Source organism: Rhinocladiella mackenziei (genome assembly GCF_000835555.1).
Source record: "Rhinocladiella mackenziei CBS 650.93 unplaced genomic scaffold supercont1.9, whole genome shotgun sequence".
In the NCBI taxonomy this organism is placed as follows: domain Eukaryota; kingdom Fungi; phylum Ascomycota; class Eurotiomycetes; order Chaetothyriales; family Herpotrichiellaceae; genus Rhinocladiella; species Rhinocladiella mackenziei.
Window position 1 is genome coordinate 1061656 of NW_013550596.1, and position 21975 is coordinate 1083630.

The window sequence follows — 21975 nt, forward strand, 5'->3', positions numbered from 1 at the left end:
TCCATCAGTTATCCCCGTGCCTTGTCTGAGGAAAGGTTGGGCGATACCAGTTAAAGCTTTCTCCCTTGGCCTGATTGACGTTGACAATATTTGGGGTGACCGAGCACTCTCGATGATATGACTCAGTGAGATAGTATTTTCAGTTACAAAGCGCAATTGCTGTCAACCAGATTCGACAAATTGAAGCACTGCAGCAGCCAGGCGGATTGGTATCAAATGGAGGAGAATCCATGATGGCCTCTTCAGCCATATCGACCAGAAGTTAAAAGTTCGACAATCTCAGAGGTGAGCGCTTGCGTTGCCCGGTGACCATACGCAAACTCGAGACGTCCATCGACGGACGAACTATCGCCACTGTTAGATGAATCGTATCGAAGTGACAAGAGAGTAGGGAAAAGATCAAAGTGCGGCCAGGCTGTCCTGTCATCGACATGCCGGTTCTCCTGGCGGAGGCGCAGCGTCCCTGCAGTTTCTTTTGTGTAGCGTTGTGAGTGGTGAGGAGACGAGGGAGGTATGAGGCAAACGGCAGACAATACCATCCAGATGGCCTAGCTCCCATCTCCTTCCCATTGCTGTGTTCATCTTATACGACCTTGAGATTGATTTTGAGGCGGAGAGGCAGCTCGGAGAATAAAGAGCAAAAAGAAAAGGAATAGTTCCTATGGGGATCGAACCCATGACCTTCTCCGGATAGCTTGTAAAGGAGATGTGATAAACCACTACACTAAGGAACTCCAAAGGCCAGCAGAAATTGTTGTGTCAACATCCGGACAAAATTTCAACCCATAAATTGGGATTAAAAAATATAGACTCAAAAGAAGTTCTTCGGATTGGGCTTCGCTCTCAGCTCCCAAAAGGCCTCTGTGGTTGATGTTGAGGAATACAAATCCGAGACCACATGCGACACTACTTCTGAAAGGGGATGCTGATAACCTTCCATCGCGAAGCTACCTCAGGGTAGGGTCTTCCGCCTTCGGCAAACTCGTACCTGCTCTCAAATTGCTGGTACATCCCAACTCAGGTTGGAGGAAAATGCCTGGTCGGATTTTGGCGGGTCGTGCCGCCGCTTTAGGCTGCAGCTCAGGCTACCAGGTAAAATTCCAACGACTTGGTCTCCCGTACGTACCCAAGTGGGCTCCCAGAGAGTGATCAGGTCTGTCGATCAAAACAAAATGGCCAAGTTGAAGACTTATTGAAGTACCAGTATTAGCGACGGGATTAACCTAGACGCGGCTACGAGTTTGTCATGACACAATACACACTCGCACCTTTTCACCAAGCAAACTTCTCTTTGACCAATTCCTCGGATAGCTTCCAGAGCTTCTCAGCCTCGTCGCTTGACACCGCCCGAGGAGAGGCTTTGTCACTGATCTGGCAATCAATGAGGTACGCCCCGTAATTCTCTTTGCCACCCTTAGTCTCACTTGCTCCCAGCTTCGGGTCCAACGCAGCAACTAGACTGGTCGCCGCTCCTGCGCCCATGGTTTTGTAATAAAACAACCCCTTCTTCCGCATGTCCTGGATTGCCTCCTTTGTCTCCGGCAAGTTGTGCCTCCCGAGCTCTGTAGCTATTATACCCGGATGAACCGCCAGGCTCAATATCCCATGACTGTCACACAACCTCTTGTTTGCCCCAATGCCAAACAACACATTCGCCACCTTGCTCTGATTGTACCCCTCTAGCGGTAAATGCGCCTTATTCTCCATATCCTTCGCTCCCCACAACCTGTGCATGTCGTAAAACGGCCGCTCCGTTTCCGGCAGGTCTTTGTTTCTTTTCTCGAAGTTGATGTCGCTCCATCGCATGCATGCTGTCTGGGGAGAGAGCGAGCTGACGCTGATCACTCGTGTGGCTCCTTTGGGGTTGGCCTCGGCGGCTTTGAGAAGCTTGGGCATAATCAAGCAGGTGAACAGGAAGTGCGCGATGTGGTTGGTCGCAAAATGCATCTCGATTCCGTCTTCACCAAGCGTGCGCTCTGGGATGTTCATTACGGCAGCGCTGTTCACGACGATGTCGATGGCTGGTATGTCGGACCAAGAAAGGACCTCGGCGGCTGCAGCACGAACGGCTTGCTGGCTAGAGAGGTCGAGTTTGAGAGGACGGTAGTCCACGTTGGAGAATTGCGTCTTGAGAGCATCTCTGCTCTCCTGGGTTTTGGATGGGTTGCGGCCTGCAATGATGAGGTGGCCTGGCAATTCAGAGGCCTAATTAATACATCAAGCAGGGTGCGAGGCTCGAGTGGAAATATCCCTTACCAAAGCCTCCGAAGTCGTGAACCCAATCCCTCCGCGATTCACGCCGGTGACCAATATGGTCTTACCGCGAATCGCCTCAGCGAATGCCTTGGCCACTTCCATGCCTTCAGTCTTCTCATTGAACTCGGGGTGTGTTGTGGCTGTCATTTTGTCGGTGTAGTTGTGTCTGACGCTGAAGGCTATGCTAGAACGTACAGGGTAGTGCAGAAACACGCACTGCCAAAAAGAACCAGAATGCGACTTGGGAACTATAGATGAGAATTTCCCTGGTTTGGTACATTCAACTACGGACGGCCATGCGTTTACATATTCTGGCTCATCCTATCTCATCCCCCATCTGGCGTCTTTTATCACCGAAACTGTCGATTTCCGTGGACTATACATGAGGTTTTCTCTTGTTTGGTCTGTTTGGCGGAGAAGGCTGGGCATTCATATATACTTAAATCATCTTCTGTTAATATATCCTCCATCTGGAATTTGTTGTCACCGGAGCCGCCGATTCTTGGTAACTATAAGACGGGATTTCTTCTGTTTTGGCATTTCTTAGCAGCGGAAGGCCGGACATACACATACAAGTTCCTCCTATTCCATCCTCCATCCGGTTTCTCTTATCGCCGAAGACGCCGATTCATACACCTAGGATGGAAATTCCGGAATTAATCACCACAGCCTTGCAGCCTTGAAGGCTGTTTCTGTCTTGAACCCGCGTTGTCCTGGCCCTGAACAAATTTTAATGTCGAGCTCTTGGGCGAGGTCGCTACTAGGATTTCCTTTTTGCCTGAACAGCAGTCACTGCCACCAGCACGATAGCACCCACCTTGGAGAGCACAGCGATGGAGCCATACCAGGCTGTGTTATTCAGTCGCTGCCTTCTTGTAGAACCTTCCCAGATACCAGGAGCATACGAGGTGTTGAATTAGCGACGTCAAAAGCGGCGAGTCTCCACTGTGCGGAGAACCATGCCCGAAGCGCGGGGGCGCCTTCTAATAATCCAGAAGCGGATTTCCCCCACGGCAAAGTTCACATTATCAAGGTAAGAAATTTTGCGTAGGGTTGATTAGATTCACGGAATTGGTATATATAAAAACCTCCCAAGTCATCCAGACCCTAGTTCTTGTTTCCATTGAGCCAGGATTAAGATGTAGAGTACAATGGAGTACGATACACCGACGATGAAAGCCTCTTCAAATGCTGCTGGAACCAACTCTGATGTTGCCTCTACGAGAGGTCATCTCCGGGCCGGGTCTAAACCTGCAGATGTACCGATACTCAAAGAGCCGGTAACATTTGCATTTTCTGGCCGAACGGCGAAGAATAGGCTTCTCAAAGCTCCGATGACGGAAAGGCTGTGTCACTGGAATAAAGAGGGCGAAGATATTGTAGGTACACATATATCCCTCTGATACTTCACATACCTTAACGTAAGTCAGTCCGCTCGGGGAGTCCCGAGTCCCGAATATCTCCATTTGTATCGGATATGGGGAGAGGGCGACATTGGTATCATCGTGAGTGGCAATATCATGGTCCGTTACGATGCGGTGGAGGCTTATGGTAATCCTATTATCGTGGATGATCATGACGGCCGCATAGCCAAGTTCAGGGAGGTCACTCAAGCTGCAAAGGCACACGGATCGCTTGTCATCGCACAGCTCTCACATCCCGGAAGACAAGGTGGGAAATATCTGAATCCGAATCCAATCAGTGCAAGCGATGTGCACCTGACCATTAAGTGGGCGGGCAATGAATTCAACAAGCCCAGACCCATGACCATTCCAGAGATTAAGGAGATGGTTCGTTCATGGGGAGAAAGCGCGTATTTATGCTCCAAGGCTGGATTTGATGGCGTTCAAGGTAAGACAGCAAAGATTTGGGTGGCATTGATCTTCATTTTCAACCGAATAATCATGCAAACAGTCCATTGTGCCCACGGCTATCTCCTGGCCCAATTTCTGAGCCCGACCACCAACAGGCGCACCGATGAGTATGGCGGTGACTTGAACAACCGCTCTCGAATCGTCTTTGAGATCATTGAGGAAATCCACCGTCGCGTTTCTGATCCGTCATTCATTGTTTGCGTCAAACTCAACTCTGTTGAATTCCAAGATAAAGGGACCACTCCGGAAAATGCTCGAGATTTGTGCGTCAAGCTCGAAGAGGCAAGAGTCGACTTTGTGGATCTGTCAGGCGGCACATTCGAGGGCCGAGCCTTTGAGCACAAGAAGCAGAGCACGATTGCGCGAGAGGCATATTTCATCGAATTCGCGGAGATGATTCGACCCCTGCTGAAAAAGACAAAAGTCTATGTCACAGGGGGGTTGCGCACGGCCGGCGGAATGGTGAAAGCCATTGAATGTGGGGCCTGCGATGGAATTGGAATTGGGAGACCATTGGCTGCCGAGCCGTATCTTGTCAAGGAACTGTTAAATGAGAAAATCACAGGCGCCATTGACAATTTTGTCCCGCTGCCTCTCAATACCCAGGCCAGTGGGACACAATTGCATCAGATCGGGAAGGGAGATAGCCTGATCAGTGACTGGAGTGTGGAGAGTGAGGTCAAGAGGTGGATTGAAGCGCATGAAAAGGAAACAGAAAGGAAAATGAGTATCTTGCCCAAGGTGGATAGTTCGGGGTATGCGCCGCTCAAGGCTGAGTCTGGGTTTGCCTATTTGCAGTCCTGAACTGCAACTTGGGGGGCAGACGTTGCATGCAAATCTCTGCCGGATCTTGCTGCCGTGGTAGACATGGTTTTCCGAAGGTCATGCAGAATAGCGCCTGACTCTTGAATGTTTGTTCTTCATCGTTCACATTTTAGCTTGTTCTTATGCCAACGGCACCTTTTTCTTTTTCTATTTCTGATCCGTCCTTGATGACGCCAGAATGCATCTTCCCATAAAACCACATCGTTTGGCAAATATGTTGGATGAGTTGCTCATTCCTGCCTAACCAGCCTGGTAGTCTTTTCCTCCCACCACCTCCTGCCCTCACCGGCTCTCATCATTCTCAAGACAAATTCGCTTTTTTAGAATTTCTGAAAGGCTTTGATCGCCTTTCCTGTTCGGGGCAACACACGGAGAACATTGAATCGGACCTGTAAATAATCCAATTAGCATTCTAGCTCTGACTCCAAGCCTCATGGCCAATTTCGCAATATCCATTGCTGTAGGAAACCTTACAGTCTTGCTCAAAGGCCTGCACTGGCCGACAGTGACCTGGTCGCCTTCTTCGACGCGGAAAGCAGGAGAAACGTGGGCGGCAAGATTGGCATGTCTCTTTTCATATCGGGCGTACTTGGGGACGAAGTGCAGGTATTCTCGGCGGATGATCAAAGTTCGGTGCATCTTGGTCGACACAACGGTGCCGGTGAGGATGCGGCCTCGGATGGAGACCATACCGGTGAACGGGCATTTCTTGTCTGTAGAAAATAATATGTCAGAATGAATCCATCTCGTTTATCTCGCTGCTGGTCGAACTAAGAACATGAAGATCCCTCCCAAAATTCGCTCACTTGTCCAGCGCAGACTTTTGGAGAACCAGAGTTCGACTAACCGATGTATGATCCTTCAATAGCGGTCTTTGGCGTTCTGAAGCCCAACCCGACGTCTTTGTACCATCTCCTTCCGCCCTTGCCCGATCTCTTGCTCTTTGCAGCCTTGGCCTTGTGATTGAGGAAAATGTGAGGCTGCTTTTGGTACGCGCGTTCGGACTGGACTGTCAACTCGGTCGCCATGATCGCGGATGTTGACAGAAGATGGGCAATGGGGGAGATCTGAAAATTGTTTTTGTGGCAGTCGATCCCCGATGCTTCATGGTGCGTCTTGGCGATAAATTTTAGGCTATTCCGCAATAGGCGTAGAATTATCACGTGATCTCGAGTCAGTTCCCCATGTTTACGTTTCGGCCTCGGGACGCGAATCTGGTCATTCGACAAACAACATTGTTGACATGCAGCTTTTAGACCAATATACCAATTTACGGACTTATTAATCTGCATCGCGCAAGAATGGCCGACTCTACAGCAGATCAGAGATCTAGGAGGCCTAAAGCCCGGCAGTCAATTGCCCACTTGCCCTCTACTAGGACCTCCGTCTCAAGGGATAATGCAACAACTGACATTACCGCCCTTCAAGTTCAGAACAATACGACACAAGCAGCAAAGAAGAAATCGCGAGGGAAAAGCCTTGGTCCAGGAGGACTTGAGGCTTTGAAGGAGCCTCCTGGAAACTCCACAAAGGTATTTGCCACCTTCGTCGTCTCGGAGAAGCGAATAGCTGACCATTGGTGGACAACGACACCTTTCCAGATCAAATCAATCCTCAAACCTACAATACTTCTGACGCCGCCCAAAGTAATCCCGACATTTGATGAACTACGGAAGCGAAGTACTGAGAAGGACGGATCGCCAGGCAAAAATAGTGCTGAAGAGCTTCTGATTGATTTCTCAACACCTGGACCAAACAAACCAGACGGAGGAGATATTTCAACATCAAGCGCCGACAATGCGGCAGATCCTTTCAGTCCGATAACGCGACGGTCGCCTCGAAGGCCTGGTGTTGGAGGGAACCCCGAAGATCTTCGGCGCGAGCAAGAGGAAGAGTTCAAGCGTCAGGCGGAAAAGAAAGCCGTACTAGAGCGGAGAGCTGCTAGGCGAAAATCACTGGCAAATCGAAGAGTGTCGTTTGCGCCAGAGGCGACCTTGCATACATGGAGTGTCATGGAGCTCGTGGAGGACTCTACAACCAGTTCTGCTTCAAACTCCACAAGAAGGCAGTCGTCAATGACAACGGCACAGTCTCCAGACCAGACACCCCGATCGCCTGAAACTCCTGCGATCCCTTCAGCTCTCGCCGAGCAGACTGAAGATCCCTTAGTAAAAGCATCGCCGGAGCACCAACGAGATGTTCATCAACAGAAACGTCGGAGAAGAAGCTCTGGACTATCAGAAGTGATGTTGGACGCTGCACCAGATGAGGCGTTTTCCTCAAGTCCTTCCGGAGACGTCACAACAAACAGCAGTCCCTTGCGTGTCGAGGAAGGTATTGAATCTTCTGATGAATCAGATACGGATGGCGACACAGCAATGAGTTTGGATGAAAGTACTGCACATACTATAAACTCCCAAGACTCAGCATCTAGCACACATTCTAGCTTGGACGAACGTCTCCGACAAGCGGCCGACCAAGCTGGTACTCGTGGAATTGAATATGATGAACATGGTGATGACTTGTCCATGGAAATGGTGACGGGCACAGTCACGAATGCATTTCAACTCTGGGCGCCGAATCGTGCCGAGAACGCTGACAATGGCGCAGTCTACGACCAGGAAAATGTTAATCCGTTTACATCTTACCAACAAGAATCGAATTCACAGCAAATTCAAGATCCCGGGATCGAAGATGAAGCTCAGGATGAGACCCAAGAGATGAGCATGGATGTCACAAAAGCTGTTGGTGGTATTGTATATGGTCAATCTCCTGGCAAGAAGGGACGAAAGTCACCGGTGCCTCGCCGCAGAAGCAGCATTCGCCGCCGCCGATCCTCTGGAGACGGTTCTGCTCTCGATGAGAGTATGGAGTTTACAGTCATGCAAGGTGGAATTCTCGGTGCTGGAGCGGAGCCCACAGAAGCCACTCATACTCATTCATCTGATGAATATATGACCATGGAATTCACGAAAGCCGGAGGAAGGATTCTGGACGGGTCAAGTCGATGTGAATCTGCCCTGTCTGAGCAGACAGACGAAAACGAGTCAATGGATATGACCACTGCTGCTGGCGGAATATTGCCACCGATTGAGGAGCAGACTGAACCACAGACTGACATGGAAGAGGGCCAGACAATGGCTCTGGAAATGACTAAGGCGGCGGGCGGCATTTTGAACCAGAATTCAGCCTCGGAAAAGAGAATGACGAGAGAGCCTCGGGAAAAAGCTGTGGCCTTTACTCCTGATTCTAAATCGCCACACGTTCAAGCCATCGAACAGACTACATCAAGATCCGCACCTAAATCCACGCCCAGATCTCAGCATCATCGGGCGTCTGTTGCTTCAGAGACAGGTAGCCCAAGTCTCGCATTGAAACCACGACTTTCGGGTAGGCCTCAACGAAATGCACCAAAGCCCTCCAGCACGCCGCAGTCCAAGCCGCCGAGTAGCCCTCCCATTCAATCAGCAGTTAGGGTACAAACCGGCACTCCTTCCAAACAGACCACTCCATTTCCAACACGTGCTGAAACTCCAAACAAAACACCACCGTCGGTCAATGTCGCTCATCGAGGGGCGTCAGCCAAGAAGCTCTTTAAGGCTGAGATCAAAGCGAGAAATTCGCCTGGATCAACCAAGCGAGAGGCGAATCTCAAGGCCAATAGTCTCTTCTCTCGAGATGCCGAAACTGGACAGCATACTCCCAGCGTCATTCTCCGTGCACCAAAGCCACGGGTCGTCCGACGAAGGTCCAGTGGCATCGGGATTGACAAAGATGGGATTGGTTCTCCCCGAGCCGCTGAACTGCTTGATCGTCGAACCTCGATCGGTGAAGTCGCGCCGCAGTTCAAATTGGGTGATAATGAGCCGGGACAATTGCGATTCGAGGATCCACAACAACTTGAGCATGAGGTCGAGGTTGAGCGAGTTGACGAACACCGACGTGAAAGTGGCCGATTCATCATGGAGCAAGAAGCAGATGAAAACCAAGATGAGAATGCCACTTTACAGTTGAGGGACATGATCGTAGCCATGTCTCCCGAGAAGCCGAGGCCTGGTAAGCTCAGAGGCAGAAAGAGTCTAGCAATTGGAGGGGCCAGAGGGCTGTTGGGCAAGAGGCCAGCAGAACTTGACATGGACGACGAAGATGAACACGATTCCACACCGAAGCGATTGAAAGCTGTTTCGCGAGAAGGTAGTCCCGTCAAAAGGGTCCATTTACCAAAGCCACCGACGAAAGACGAAACAACGGGGCGATTGAGCACCAAATTGCAAGAATCCCTCCAGGAGATGGTCGGTGTTGATAAGGTAACGCCGACCATTGGAACTTCCTCACCGTCAAGAAGTGCAGCGGCACCAAGCCCTCCGACTACAGGGCGGTTCAAGGATGTTGAGACCAGTAATGAGGCTAGACCTACCTCATTCGAAGACAGACTTGATAATGTTGTTGGAGCCATTGACGTTTCGACAGCGCAGATGCAAAGTGGAACCTCCCAGAACGAACGAGAAAAGATCTCTCTTCAACAATTCTTGAATATGACAAATATTCATTTCATCGAGCTGTCAACAACCAAAAGAAGACACACAATAGCCCAATCATTGCCGATCAAAGAATCCGTGGAAGGCGCCCACTCCAATGGCACCAAAGCCAACTTCGTCGCAGCAGCCACTACGTTGCCTCTTCTTGAACTATACCAACATGCTACAAGAGAGCTAAAGTCTTATATTTCAACTGGTCGAAAAATCATTCGCTCTATCGAAGTTGAGACTCTTGCTGAGCAACCACCGCTGTTCCGCGAGTACGTCGATGCTCGGCCAGATGTGAAAATGGTGATGGACAATCAATTCCGAAATGGCAAAGCCAATGCTCGCCTCCAAAGCAAAGAGGGTTGGTACCAGTGGCGAGCACAACTCGTGGAGGGTCTCAAGACTGGACTGGAAGGAATCAATCAGGGCATGAATGCTGATCTCGACCTTTTGCAAAAGCAGCAGCATTTATTGGATGATGTTATGCCTAAGCTGCTCCATGAGCATTCTGCACTCCAGCATCAAAGTGCGTCGTTACAGCAGAGCCTTGCAGAGTTGGATAGTGTCGATCACGAGGCTCTAAACCACTGTCGGCGACAACTGCAAAAAGCTGACGAGTACTACCTCCAGAGATCTGCTCTTCTGGACATGTTACAGCAACAGATAAATGAAAAAGATGAGGCTCTAGTCGCTGCAGCAGAACTGAAGACTGAGATGAAAGACCAAATTGCAGAAGCGGACCGGGTGAGGGAAGAAAACAAAGGTTGGCCAGTCGCCGATGTCCTGGTACTGAAGTCGAAGGTCAAGGGCATTGAGGAGCAAACTGGTTGGCAATTGGTCACCGCTGAAGGGGCGGTCGACGAACATGATGAATTTGGCCCTGCTCTAACTATGTCTTACAAAGGCGATCTACGATTATTCTTCTACCCTCAAGCCTTCCAGTGCAAGGAGGCCAGCGTTCCACGACGCAGATCCGGGAGAAAATCTGCATCTACTTCCGGTCCAACGGCACCTATTAGCTTAACGTTTGCATCAAGCCAGGGTGAACGCGAAAATACGATCGCAGAGCGACCGACTGAGAAACGCTTCTTCTTACAGATGATCAGAAGCCAACTTCACGCTTTCACGATGATGCCCAAAGGATCTGTATCGCCCAAGACATTGTTGTCAACTGTCTCACAAGGCTGGGATCTGGCTTGCAAGGTGTCTGAAGAACTACGTTTACTCAATCTTGTCGGGATCACAACGGCATCCATTCTGAGCGACGAGAAGCTTGGTGTCAGGATTATCCTGATGTTACCGGGCAAGGGACGCGTGGACGTCGAGTTTGTAATTGCTGCCACTATCCTCAATGATGGTGATGTTGTTTCTACGACGAATGTCAACGCAAACGCTATTTGGGGATCTGCCTTAGAGTTGGTGAGTGGTTCCAAATGCAGAAAAGTTCAACAAGCATTGGGGAAGGAGGTCGAAAGTCGGACGCTAGGCGAAGGTGCTTGGGTCAGTGCTGTTCATGGCTTTGAAGAATGGTTCCTCGCTCAGGACCGGTCGAAACAAGAAGCAAAGAAAGACGAAGAGATGAACACGGCTGTTACTACAACGACGGAGGTTTCTGCACCAGCGCAGTCACCGCCACCGACCGTCCCTGCGCCAGCATCGACTTCATCCGTGCCAAAACGCTCACCTCTTGCGCCGAAGAGAACTAACACCGTGCAAAAGAAAGCCCTCCCTCTCCCCAAGCAGCGGTTTGACAAATTCAACGCCCAGACACAGTCTCAACCGGCGACGGAGAAGGTTATGGAGAAGGAGAACTTCAACCCGTCCTTATCAGTCTCGAGTAGTAAAGCCCAGCGGCCGATACAACAAAACAAAGCAGATGTGGATGACTGGGCTGATAAACAAATGCCGAGACCGGCCATTACACCAGAAATGCAAGAGGCAATGATGATGCATACGCCTATCAAGCGCGTGGGCGCGTTGAGGAGGAGTCCGATTTGAGTAACAGACAGACGATAATGACTGTAAATGAAATGAAAGAAATGAATTGAGAGGCAATGGAGCTGATGGGATGCAAACGGAGTCGAGACGAGTATGGATCTTGTGTCTGCAGTCTGTTTCTGGTTGCCATTTATCCGTGTGGAGGTTGGAATACTCTCTATCTATAAACCAAAGAATGTCTTCTAATGAGGTCGAGCATGAACCGGAGCTCATGGTTTTGGGTTACGTACTTATGAGGCGCTGTAGAATGCTAAGTCACCTGACAGAAACGGCTGTCTTGTGTAAACCAGTTTTTGAAAGGAGGTCGAGACGGTACAAATTGAGATGAAATTAAAGATCTTTCAACCTCGAAACTGAGATGGGGCAAGGGTCCCAAAAATTGCTTTCCTGCCTGCCTGATTCGGCATTGTCATTATAGCTCAGATATTTGCCCGCTCCTTTTGTGTTTTCATTCACATTAGTTCAATGCTACAGTTATTCCCCGAAACCGCCCTCCCTTTACTTTCTTTCATCAAAGCCAGCGAACGCACTTTACCAAATCTAGTCTAGCTAACATATACACCTAACAAATCACCGGCATACTCTTGAGAGATTCGTTACATTCTGTACGACCTATTTGTAAAGACGTAAATAAATGACAGACACAGATTGAACCGGCTACTCGCCTAGTGACGTCAACCTGTTCCGCAAGATCGCCGGCGATGTCCACACAACCCCACGTGACCAGTGAGCGGTGAGCATGTGATTTCACGGAGGACTTAGTTGGCATTCGAAGAGGTTCGAGGGACCGTCTGACTATATAGTATCTGAGGGTTACTAGCGTGCTTCGAAGACCCCTGGTCATTACAAATCTTGGCAGACCGTCAAAAGGGTCACGTGTGCCACCTATAGTCACATTCGGAGTCTCCGCTAAACGCTACGCTTTATTTAAAGTCGGGGAGGTGTCAAACTTTTTGTGCAACTTGAGACGAAGGAGTGCTCTGTTTTCTATCTACTTGTCGAGGTCCTGAGACTCCTTTTTAAGACACACGAATGCTACATCGTTGCACAGAGCAACCATCTGTAACGTCGTCCCCTATGGAGACCTCTCGTCATCCAACAGGAGGTGTCGAGGCGAAGTTCGCGCTGCTGTTTCAGCTCATACTCCTACACATCCTGCTGCTTATGCCAGGCGCGCTGTTTTGCCGAACTGCTCGTCCTCGGGACTTTCTACTTCCTTTCTCTTCGATCCGGTAAGTTCTGCTTCCATTTCCTGCATTCTGGCCTCACTCTCTTGCTCATATCTGAAGCTTTCATTGATTTCAGAGAACACTCTATTTCTCTGAGAGAGTCGATCGGCCAGAGTGTTGCCCGTTTGTATCGCGGCAAAGAACCGCTCGCTCGAATCGGTAGCCTTGAAGTGCTCTAGGCAGCCAAAGATGGTATGGCCGTGTCCTCGCGAATGGATAGCCCACAAATCAGGTTGCTTTTCATTTGCGCTGCGCATCACTTGAACAAGTGGAGCGTAAGCCGCACTGCTTCTGACCACGCCTAGATCGAAGAGGAGGAACAGGATCGGGTTCGCCATCTGAGTGAACACAAATTTCGTCGGCTTGCGATCAGAACTCGTCGGCTTCGATTTGCCCGAATCCGACTTGTTCGGGCTGACATTGATAAACTCCTCCCCGAAGATCTCTCGAGGTGTTGTGGCATTCTCCTTGTTCTTCACCTGTACTACGATGACTCCGCAATTCGAAGGGTCGAACGTCTCATCCTCCGTGCCATAGTACACCGGAATCAGTAGATCGTATGTTTCCTGGTTCCAACATAGCTGCATCGCAGCACTCCGGCGCAACAGGTCTCGACATAATGCAGGAATGTCCTCGGGGGTAAGTTGTGTATCAGTCGATAGAAAATGAGTGAAGTTCATTCTAGCTCCCAGTGTCTGCTCAGGTATCTTTCGAATTGAATCGTGATGATCGTTAGCATATAATGCCATGAGAAAGTCGCACACCGTAAAGGTTGGTGGAAATACTGGTTCACGAACCCACCGAACCCAGTCGTGTGCAAGGATCAACACTAATCGAGCGTAGAGTTCTCCTTTGCGCCCCTTTTCGATCAATCCTTTCTCAAGAAGCACCATACAGAGCGTGGAAATGCTCAACGACCAGCGGCCTTCGATGCAGAGATGCTCCATTGCTGCCTTTGCTAACACTGGCTCGGATGGCGTCGTTGTGTCCATCATTCCCGTCTCGCGGTCCATAGATATGACCACTCTCATAAAGGAATTCACCGCCTCTCTTGTGAGGGAGAGAGTGGCGGGGTTCTGCCGGCAGACATCCAAAGACAGACGAAAGGACAGCGCAGCAAAGACGTGGTTCGAGTCGAGTGGATTGTACTCTGATTGTTGCTGGCCGCCCAGAAGCTTCAATTTGGCCACATCGATCATATTCTCTTGCTGACATGTATATGCATACCAGAGAGGCCTACCGAATAAGGCCATGTGCTCGAGGTCCGCAAACTTCTTTAACGACTTGACGAGCTCCTCTCTCCTCAGTATTGGATTCTGCATCCTTCGTCGGTCCTCGATGTCGAGCTGGAGACTCACAAATGGGGGAAAGCGCATCAGTTCGGCGGGCTGTGTAAAACTCTCACGAGCGGAACGGTCGCGAGAGTAATCGCCAGTTCGGATGATATTGTTCGGCGGTACGAGGTGTCCGATGAGAGATTCTGTTGAGAGGAAGAAAGACCATATACGAAACTTCTTCAGGCAACTGATGACTCGATTGAGCGCCACATAGAGTCCGGTGCGTGGTTCACCAGAGAACCCCTTTTCTATCAAACTTGACGCCTCGTCGAACACGATGACCAAGAGTGAGTTAGTGTCACTTACGTTCCGGCATTGCTGAATATTATTGATCAGGTTTTCGGCAGCATTGAGGAGGCCGTTCAAGGGATCGAGGGGTTCTGTCCACGCCATTTCGAATTGACGACGAATGCTTGAGGAGCGGTCATCGTCGAACTTCTCGACCCAGGCCGGACTGAAAATCAAATCGTTGGCGATAGCCCGAGCTCTCTTAGCTACCGATTCGCAGAACTCGATGCGTATCTTGAAGCGTTGGTTCTGAGTGTCGTTAGCATCGGTAGCTGGTGCAAGCGGTGCCATCTCTGCGTGCCTGTCACCTGCAAGCTTTTCTAGAGTCATCTCGCTAAAGGGCTTGCTCTCCATCCAGATATTCACTGACAGGATCGAATTAGCGAGAGTTTGGTGAAAAAGCCATTAGCAATTTACATATCTCGAAACTGGCTTGGAGCAACGCTGCAGCGAGAGTGTGATTCCACGCTACGATCGCTCTCCTCTCCAGAAAATCACTAGATGTCCCCTGCAGGCTGGTGGGCTCGGGGATGTTGTCTGGCCGCTTCTCGCGCAGGAATGACAGTATCTCTTTATCAGGAGGTGGAAAGCCGGAAGTTCCAGGCTCACGGAGAATGAAGTTGATCATGGGACAGAGTTGGCCGAAAGCATCCGCTAATCTTGATTTGCCCGTACCGCTGCTCTGAACGAACACCAAGGTCTTTGCGTAATACTTGCTCGCATCGAGTAGCTGGTATCGCCGAATGAGGTCCCGTAGCGCAATTAGAGAGTGCGGGAAATAGACGTTGTTCCAATCTTTCTGCAAGGCATGGAAGATAGCTCTTTTCTGAGGGGAGGTCAGTACGTGGAAGGCGGGACTGTTAGTGTTTGTCTCCTCCTTTTTAGCCAGATTCGGGAATAGCTGTTTGTACTGTTCTGGATGGTTTTTCTTCAGCCAGCCCTGTAGCTCTTTCATAGTCATATCTTTTAGCCCCTCTTTGTACTCTTTCGGGTAGTTTTCCCGAAGCCAGAGGTGCAGGTCCAACTGGCCTATATCTTCTCGCTCCTCTTTCGTTATAACGGGCTTTGCTTGAGCGGCTTGAAAGCCTGACCCGGTGTGTCCTGGGTTCGGTTCTGAAGGGGTGCTCATCGTGATGCTATTTAGAATAGCTGGACGTGACGAGAAGAGAGGCGAGGAGAGGCCTCGAGAAGAAGTAGCGAGGAGGTAGTGAGTAGGAGCGGCAGGCAACAGCGGCGGTAGAGCTGATGAACCAGGCGATGAGAATATGCCTTGATCGATTCTATTGAAGAGAGGAGAAGATGAAGACGGTGGAAGAGTGTTCAGTCCGTTGAATGATTGATTTGGCTGGTTCTGTTCGAATGAGTAAAAAGGTTGAGGGATCGAATTGCCCCAAGTGACACGCTGAGAGTGACACGACGAACGCGACACGCCAAGCCGGGAAACACCGCGGGAGTGACGCAACGCACGTGACACGCCAAGCCAAGATCGGCAACGTCATCAGGGAAATTCCGATCAGACATAAGAGCTTACATTGCAGCAAGTTTTCTACGGTCTTTGAATATTCTGATGGCTAACGCAACTCGGGGCCGCGAATAGGATATTCACGGGGGTAAAAGCGTAGCTTCTGGATTTTACGGAAGTTTGTCTTTTATGGGGGCCAGCCCCCAAACCCCCAGCCTCACTGCGTTCGAAGGACCAGTAGCCAAGCCATTGACTCACGTGATTGGCCCATCACGTGTGTCTTGGCAATTCTTGGCGCGCACACACATGCGCGCGTCAAAAAAACTAGGGGTCGCGGACAGGATATTCCGCGAGGGGTGAAAGCGTAGCTTTGTCTTTTGGGGGCAAGCCCCCAAACCCCCGGCCTCGCTGCGCTCGAGAGATCACGCGACTGAGCCGACCACATTGGCCTTGGCAACTCTTGGCGGCGCACACATGCGGCCGTACGACGATTCACGTAATTGCGACCCCTCGGGATCCGGAAAATCTATAATCCGACACCCAGTCACGTGCTCTAATTGGCCAACTCCATCGTCCACGGCCCATCCAGGAGGGGTGGAATGCCGCCGTAGTCCGGAAAATCTATAATCCGGCACCCAATCACGTGCTCTAGTTGGCCAACCTCATCGGATCCAATCCACGCCCCACTCAGGAATGGGTAGAGTGCCGCCGTATCCCGGAAAATTTATAATCCGAGAGCCAATCACGTGCTCTAGTTGGCCAACCCTGTGATTTCATGGAGGACTTAGTTGGCATTCGAAGAGGTCCGAGGGACCGTCTGCGTGCTTCGAAGACCCCTGGTCATTACAAACCTTGGCAGACCGTCAAAAGGGTCACGTGGGCCACCTATAGTCACAAGCAAATCGTAAGCACGCTCTCAGAGATTTTGTTGATTGGTTTATCGCCACAAGCGAATTGCCACTACACAGAGCAAAGGGATACCCACAACAGCTCCACCAACACACTTCATGATCCCGCTTATATTCCGGCCCTGTGCCACATCATATGTGACAGCGCCATCAAGCACATATTCCTCGACTGCAGCCTCCGGATCCTCGTTCATATGTGGAAACAAATAGGCCGATATAAAGGCAACCTCTGAAGCCGGATCGTCCGCACCAATGTAGTCCATCCTGCCGAGGATTTGCAGTAGCCGCCTCCTGTCTCTGCCTTCGTGGATGCGCAGCGCTCTGAAAATCGGCTCGAGGGGCTGGCCTACGGCGAAAAACTGCAGATGCGAAAGCGTTACGGCGTTTACTTGCTCCATGCTCAGACTGTAATCTGGGAAACTCTTCAAGAGGAAAAATTGCTCTTCACGTGGGACTAGTCCAAGCAGTGCAAAGACTTTGTCCCGTGGGTCCTTACTTTGGGCGTTTCCGTGCCGAATGAGGAGGTCGTAGAGTGGTTGGTAGAGCTCAGGCATGCGGTCGACATGTCGTCCGAAATTTATCGGCAGAGCGGGCCACTTTCGAATCAGATCTGATTGCGCGGCGAGGCCATCGTCTTTGATGCTTAGTAGATCGATGCCCGCCGCTCGTGCGAGCAGCTCTTGGAAGAACGGGCCCTCGACTCGGCTGTTGCTGCAGTACACGTGTATTTCGCGGGCCAGCATGTATTCCTGAATGGTCCAGCTTCTCGTCCAGTATGGTCGATTTGCTAAATCTTCCATCGACTCTGCCCAGTCAAAGTCGTCGATTTCGAGAGTGACAATTGGTCCCGAAACGTTGAGCCAGTCTGGTAATGGGACAAGGCCCAGCCAAACCGAGACAACAGTAGCATTCCGGTAGATTTGATCCATCATACGGACTTGTTGATTTTTCTCGGTTACATCGTCCTGGTTTATACAAATGGCATCAGCCCATATATACTGCCAGTAGTAACGACGCAGAGTGTAAAGGCAAGCCCAGAGATTTGGTTTGATACGGAGGGGGTGGCCATCGACGTGGATGGTCTCCGTCTGTGCATCGTTACCCCACGTGTACGAGATAGCGGTGTACTGCTGAGTCAGTGATGGAACAGCCTCTTTGAATTGGAAGCGTAAGTCACGATCGTGGGCTCCTTTCATTACGGTCAGGAGACGGAAGCCCCCATGGCGGAGGTTTCGATATGGTGAGCACATGGTCATTAAGATGTCCAAGATCGAAGTGTGCCACAGAACTGACCCTAGGTCGGTAACACAGAAGAGGTTGCGGATGATGAGACACTCATCAGGCTGGCGGCTAAATAAAGTGGCATTCCAATCTCGACCAATGGTATTCGTCTTCGGATCTCAGAACCGGGAATGTATCGGGGCACTCATGCCACATATCATTTGTATAGCATCCCCACCAATTTGATATGTCCTGCAGATCTCTCTTGAAGTCATTCTGTCACTGCCAGAATGACCTCGCCGTCGCCTCTATTTGTATGATGGTGTAACAAAACTCAGCCTTGCCATTCAGCCTCGTGAGCTGCTGCCTGCTTCCAGCCTTGCTCGACCTTGTGCGCCTCTTGCGAATCTGCAATCTGTCCCATCTCTTTTGCTTCTTGGTACATATAGCGCTCAAGTGTTCTTGCTAATTATGTAAGCCCAGTTTCTGTCATGACAATCACTGAGCTGGATAGTAGCGTATGGACAATACAAGGAAGTCACTGTGCTGAGCGATGATTCGCCACTACACCAATATCAAACTTTACCAACGCAGGAATAGATTGGTCCACTTTTGTCTTAGCTTCGTGGTGAACGAAAGTTGCAATGTGTCCGTAAGGGGAGGGGCGGTTTCGGGAACGACTGTAGTCACTATTTTTTCCTGGGCCCCTTCTATTTGTAGCAAGTCCAGGAAATTTGTCACCATGACTACCACGCAGCACCCCCTTTCCCACCGAAGCCACTACTTTCATCACCACCAGCACCCTTCTTCGCTGCACCGGAGCCACCGCTCCCACCACCTCTTTGGCTCTTCTGCTGCGCAGCCTCGTGCTTCCTGAGTTCCTCAGGGACGCGGGAAATGCTGCTCTTTTGTAGTATCTGCTTGAGGTCATAAAGAACATCTGTATCCTCGCTACCGAGGAAAGTAATAGCGACCCCGCTCTTGCCGGCACGACCGGTACGGCCGATACGATGTGTGTAAGACTCAATAGAGGTCGCCATGTTGAAGTTAACGACGAGCGAGACGTCGGGGACATCGATACCACGGCCCGCGAGGTCGGTGGCGACCAGAACGTCCGTCTTACCATCACGCACCGACTGCAACGCTGCCTCTCGCTGTTCCTGTGTCTTGGAACCGTGAAGCGTCACTGAGCTGAAGCCCATTTGCTTGATGTCTCGGGCCACGGCGTCGCAGTTGCGTTTGATGTTCACGAAAACGATGATCGGCGGACGGAATTCGCCTGAGGTCAGGATCTCGTGGAGTCGTTTCTTGCGTTTGTCTTCTCCAGAGACGAACTCGACGCGCTGTTCGACCGTGTCGACTGCTTCGCCTACGTTACCGATCGTCACGATTGCTGGGCGTCGGAGGTATTTGCGTGCAATCCGCTCCACGGCCGAGGGCATGGTGGCCGTGTACATCATTGTTTGACGGTAACGGTCCTTTCCTCCGATGCGGCGGGACATGGCGCGAGTATCTTCGGCAGCATCCGAGTCGGGTTTCTCGTTCCCAACCGGTAATGCGTCGAGGATTTTGTTCACGGGCTCTTCGAATCCAAGATCGATCATGCGGTCTGCCTCGTCCATGATCACGTAGCAGCATTGTTCTAGGACAACAATACGACGGTCAATGCAGTCGACCAGACGACCGGGTGTTGCGATAATGATTTCCGCGCCGTTGCGGAGATTGTAAGCTTGTTCTTCAATCGAGTGCCCGCCGACGATGGAGACAACGGTGAAACCAAGAGGAGAGGAGAATTTTCGAGCTTCGATTTCGATTTGCTGCGCCAACTCACGGGTAGGAGCTAGGATGATGGCATACGGTCCATTGTTTCGACGCATGTCGTCTTCATCCAGTCGAGGTAGTTCTGCAATGTAGACGAGAAGAGGAAGCAGGAATGCAGCTGTTTTTCCAGATCCCGTCACTGCCACGCCGATGAGATCTCGATTTGACAGGGCAATTGGAATGGCAGCTCGTTGAATTGGTGAAGGCTCAACATATCCAACCTGGTCGATGATCTCCAATAACCGCAGCGGGAGTCCCGACTCTTTCCAGTTACGCATAGGATTCGGTATACCTCCACCCTTGGTGCTGATATTAAAGTCTTCTTTGAAAATTCGCCAGTCTCGTTCTCGCATGTGCTCAAGTTTCTTCTCGCTCCAGTGTTTGTCGATAGCCATCCGACCAGATTCTTCTTTTCTTTTCCTCTCCATTTCGAGAATTTCTTGGGCACGAGCGGCACCGGCCACTGTGTCTCTTGACTGTAACGCCTCAGCATACTTGCGTGCAGAGAGGTCGGCCACCTGCTCATCGAATCCACCCAGTCGGCCACGTCCAAAAAAATTGGCTTCGGCACGATTGTTATAGATGGGGTTGTAATCTGGAGCAGTGTCTTCTTCGGCATTCCATTCAAAATTAAACTTCTTTTCGGTCGTCCGTCTTCGCTTCTTGACCGCGGAGAATGTGGACACATTCATATCGGCGCCCATATACCTCTGTCGAATCATTTCCGCTTCTGCCTTCTCATTCTGATCTTCTGATTGCCGTTTCTGCCCCTTTGAGTCGCCACCAAATGACCCTGATTTGGGAGCCGTAGGCGGTGCAAAGTCTACTCCTTTGTTATGTTCTCTTGAGCGCATTGCCGCAGGGCCAGTCGGGACTTCTCCGTTGCGTAGCGCTTTTGGTCCAGTCGGAGCTGAATTTGACTTGGCCGGCTCGAGTTCACTGTGCGAAGTGGCTAAACCGTTTTGGAGAGCCTCATTTGGAAATTTTGCAGCCGCCGCAGCCTCAACTTCTTTAGCTCGTTTCTCCAGGGCAAGCCTTTCACGCTCTGCCTTAGACAGAAATTTTGGCTTGCTGGCAGCCAAGTCAGCCTCTCTCTTCTTTTTCAAGAGCTCCTCGACGCTCAAAGGCGTTGCTTTCTGGGTCTTTGTCGAACCCCATCCTTTCTTTTTGGGCGGCTGAGGTCTCAAATCATTTTCGACTGATTCAGGTTCGTCAGATGGAGGTGGCGGTAGCGGGTCAGGCGGTGGTGGAGGAACATTCGTATCTGATGGAGGAGGGGGAGGTGTCTGTGGTCTTGATACAGGGTCAATAGGAGGTGCTGGAATGTCAATCTCATGGTGGCCGTTCACCATTGTATTTGCCATGACGGTATATCCGTCGTATCGACTTGAACAGTCCAGGACGCAGGTTCCGCGCGGTAGCTTCGGAAAAATTTCCAACAAGATGGATTCGTTAAATGTCCACGAGATACCTTTCGGGGGTTGCGACAATTTCTTCCTCAGGCGAACTGAGAAATTCCCTTAGGAATCGATGTTGAGTACAACACTCAAACTTGGAACTTCAGAGGGAACGAGTCTGCCAAGAAAGACGGCATGTGCTAGTACAAATTAGGAATAGTTGCATTGCTCGTAAGGCTTGCAAGCCATGACGCCGTCAGCTCCTATTTACCCCTTAGCCTTTCTTCCCTCTCAACATTGGCCAGCGCCAACCGCTTTACTAGATTCCCCGACATCCGCGGGAATTTGTCCACGAGTCTTCGTGTATGAGCCTGCATATTTATTGGCAGCGTCTCGGGCACGGTGGAAATCAAATGAACTCGCTTCAGGTCTGCTATGTCTTTGACCTCTTCTTGGAGTCTCTGTGTTTCGGCTCGGAAGAATAACGATCATGCTCAAGCTGGCTCCTAGAATACACATTGGAGGGCCAATTGGCCTTTGTGATGACTTTGTCCTCCGCACCCTCTCTCGAAACGACGAAGTTCCTTTCTCTGACTTGGCGGCTTCCTGGAATGGTCACGTCTGAGAAGGTTTGGGTAAGGAAGCTGTCGAACACCTATATCAATTAGCGATACTTCTTCCAAGATGCCCAAATCGTTTCACCGTACCTTCCACTGATTGGAATATACGTAAAGCAATTAGAAAGCTCTTCCCAATGCATCCGTTAGAGTTATGCTGTCTGCTTGCTAACGGAAGGCGTTTGGATGATCGTTTGCCGTAAATCGACCAGCATC

The 21975-nt window shown here is 50.6% G+C and overlaps 6 protein-coding genes and 1 non-coding gene across 7 annotated transcripts; 2 read left to right on the forward strand and 5 right to left on the reverse strand.

The window, feature by feature from the left end:
- Positions 1-653: 653 nt before the first annotated feature.
- Positions 654-734, reverse strand: Z518_10590. The gene has a single exon. It is a non-coding gene; the product is annotated as a tRNA-Val (tRNA).
- Positions 735-1272: 538 nt separating this feature from the next.
- On the reverse strand, positions 1273-2403 carry Z518_10591 (uncharacterized protein; the record flags this gene model as incomplete). The annotated part of the gene is made up of 2 exons (XM_013412133.1): positions 1273-2205; positions 2257-2403. The coding sequence occupies 2 exons, from the start codon at positions 2401-2403 to the stop codon at positions 1273-1275; spliced, it is 1080 nt and encodes a 359-aa protein (XP_013267587.1).
- Positions 2404-3407: 1004 nt separating this feature from the next.
- Positions 3408-4934, forward strand: Z518_10592 (uncharacterized protein; the record flags this gene model as incomplete). Its single annotated transcript, XM_013412134.1, has 2 exons — positions 3408-3635; positions 3687-4934. 2 exons carry the CDS (start codon positions 3408-3410, stop codon positions 4932-4934), a joined length of 1476 nt encoding a protein of 491 aa, XP_013267588.1.
- Positions 4935-5275: 341 nt separating this feature from the next.
- Z518_10593 (40S ribosomal protein S11) lies at positions 5276-5983 on the reverse strand (the record flags this gene model as incomplete). Its single annotated transcript, XM_013412135.1, has 3 exons — positions 5276-5344; positions 5430-5668; positions 5803-5983. 3 exons carry the CDS (start codon positions 5981-5983, stop codon positions 5276-5278), a joined length of 489 nt encoding a protein of 162 aa, XP_013267589.1.
- Positions 5984-6256: 273 nt separating this feature from the next.
- Z518_10594 (uncharacterized protein) lies at positions 6257-11479 on the forward strand (the record flags this gene model as incomplete). Its single annotated transcript, XM_013412136.1, has 1 exon — positions 6257-11479. One exon carries the CDS (start codon positions 6257-6259, stop codon positions 11477-11479), a length of 5223 nt encoding a protein of 1740 aa, XP_013267590.1.
- A 5253-nt stretch (positions 11480-16732) lies between these two features.
- On the reverse strand, positions 16733-17953 carry Z518_10595 (uncharacterized protein; the record flags this gene model as incomplete). Its single annotated transcript, XM_013412137.1, has 1 exon — positions 16733-17953. One exon carries the CDS (start codon positions 17951-17953, stop codon positions 16733-16735), a length of 1221 nt encoding a protein of 406 aa, XP_013267591.1.
- A 717-nt stretch (positions 17954-18670) lies between these two features.
- On the reverse strand, positions 18671-21109 carry Z518_10596 (pre-mRNA-splicing ATP-dependent RNA helicase PRP28; the record flags this gene model as incomplete). The annotated part of the gene is made up of 1 exon (XM_013412138.1): positions 18671-21109. The coding sequence occupies one exon, from the start codon at positions 21107-21109 to the stop codon at positions 18671-18673; it is 2439 nt and encodes an 812-aa protein (XP_013267592.1).
- Between the last annotated feature and the right edge of the window lie 866 nt (positions 21110-21975).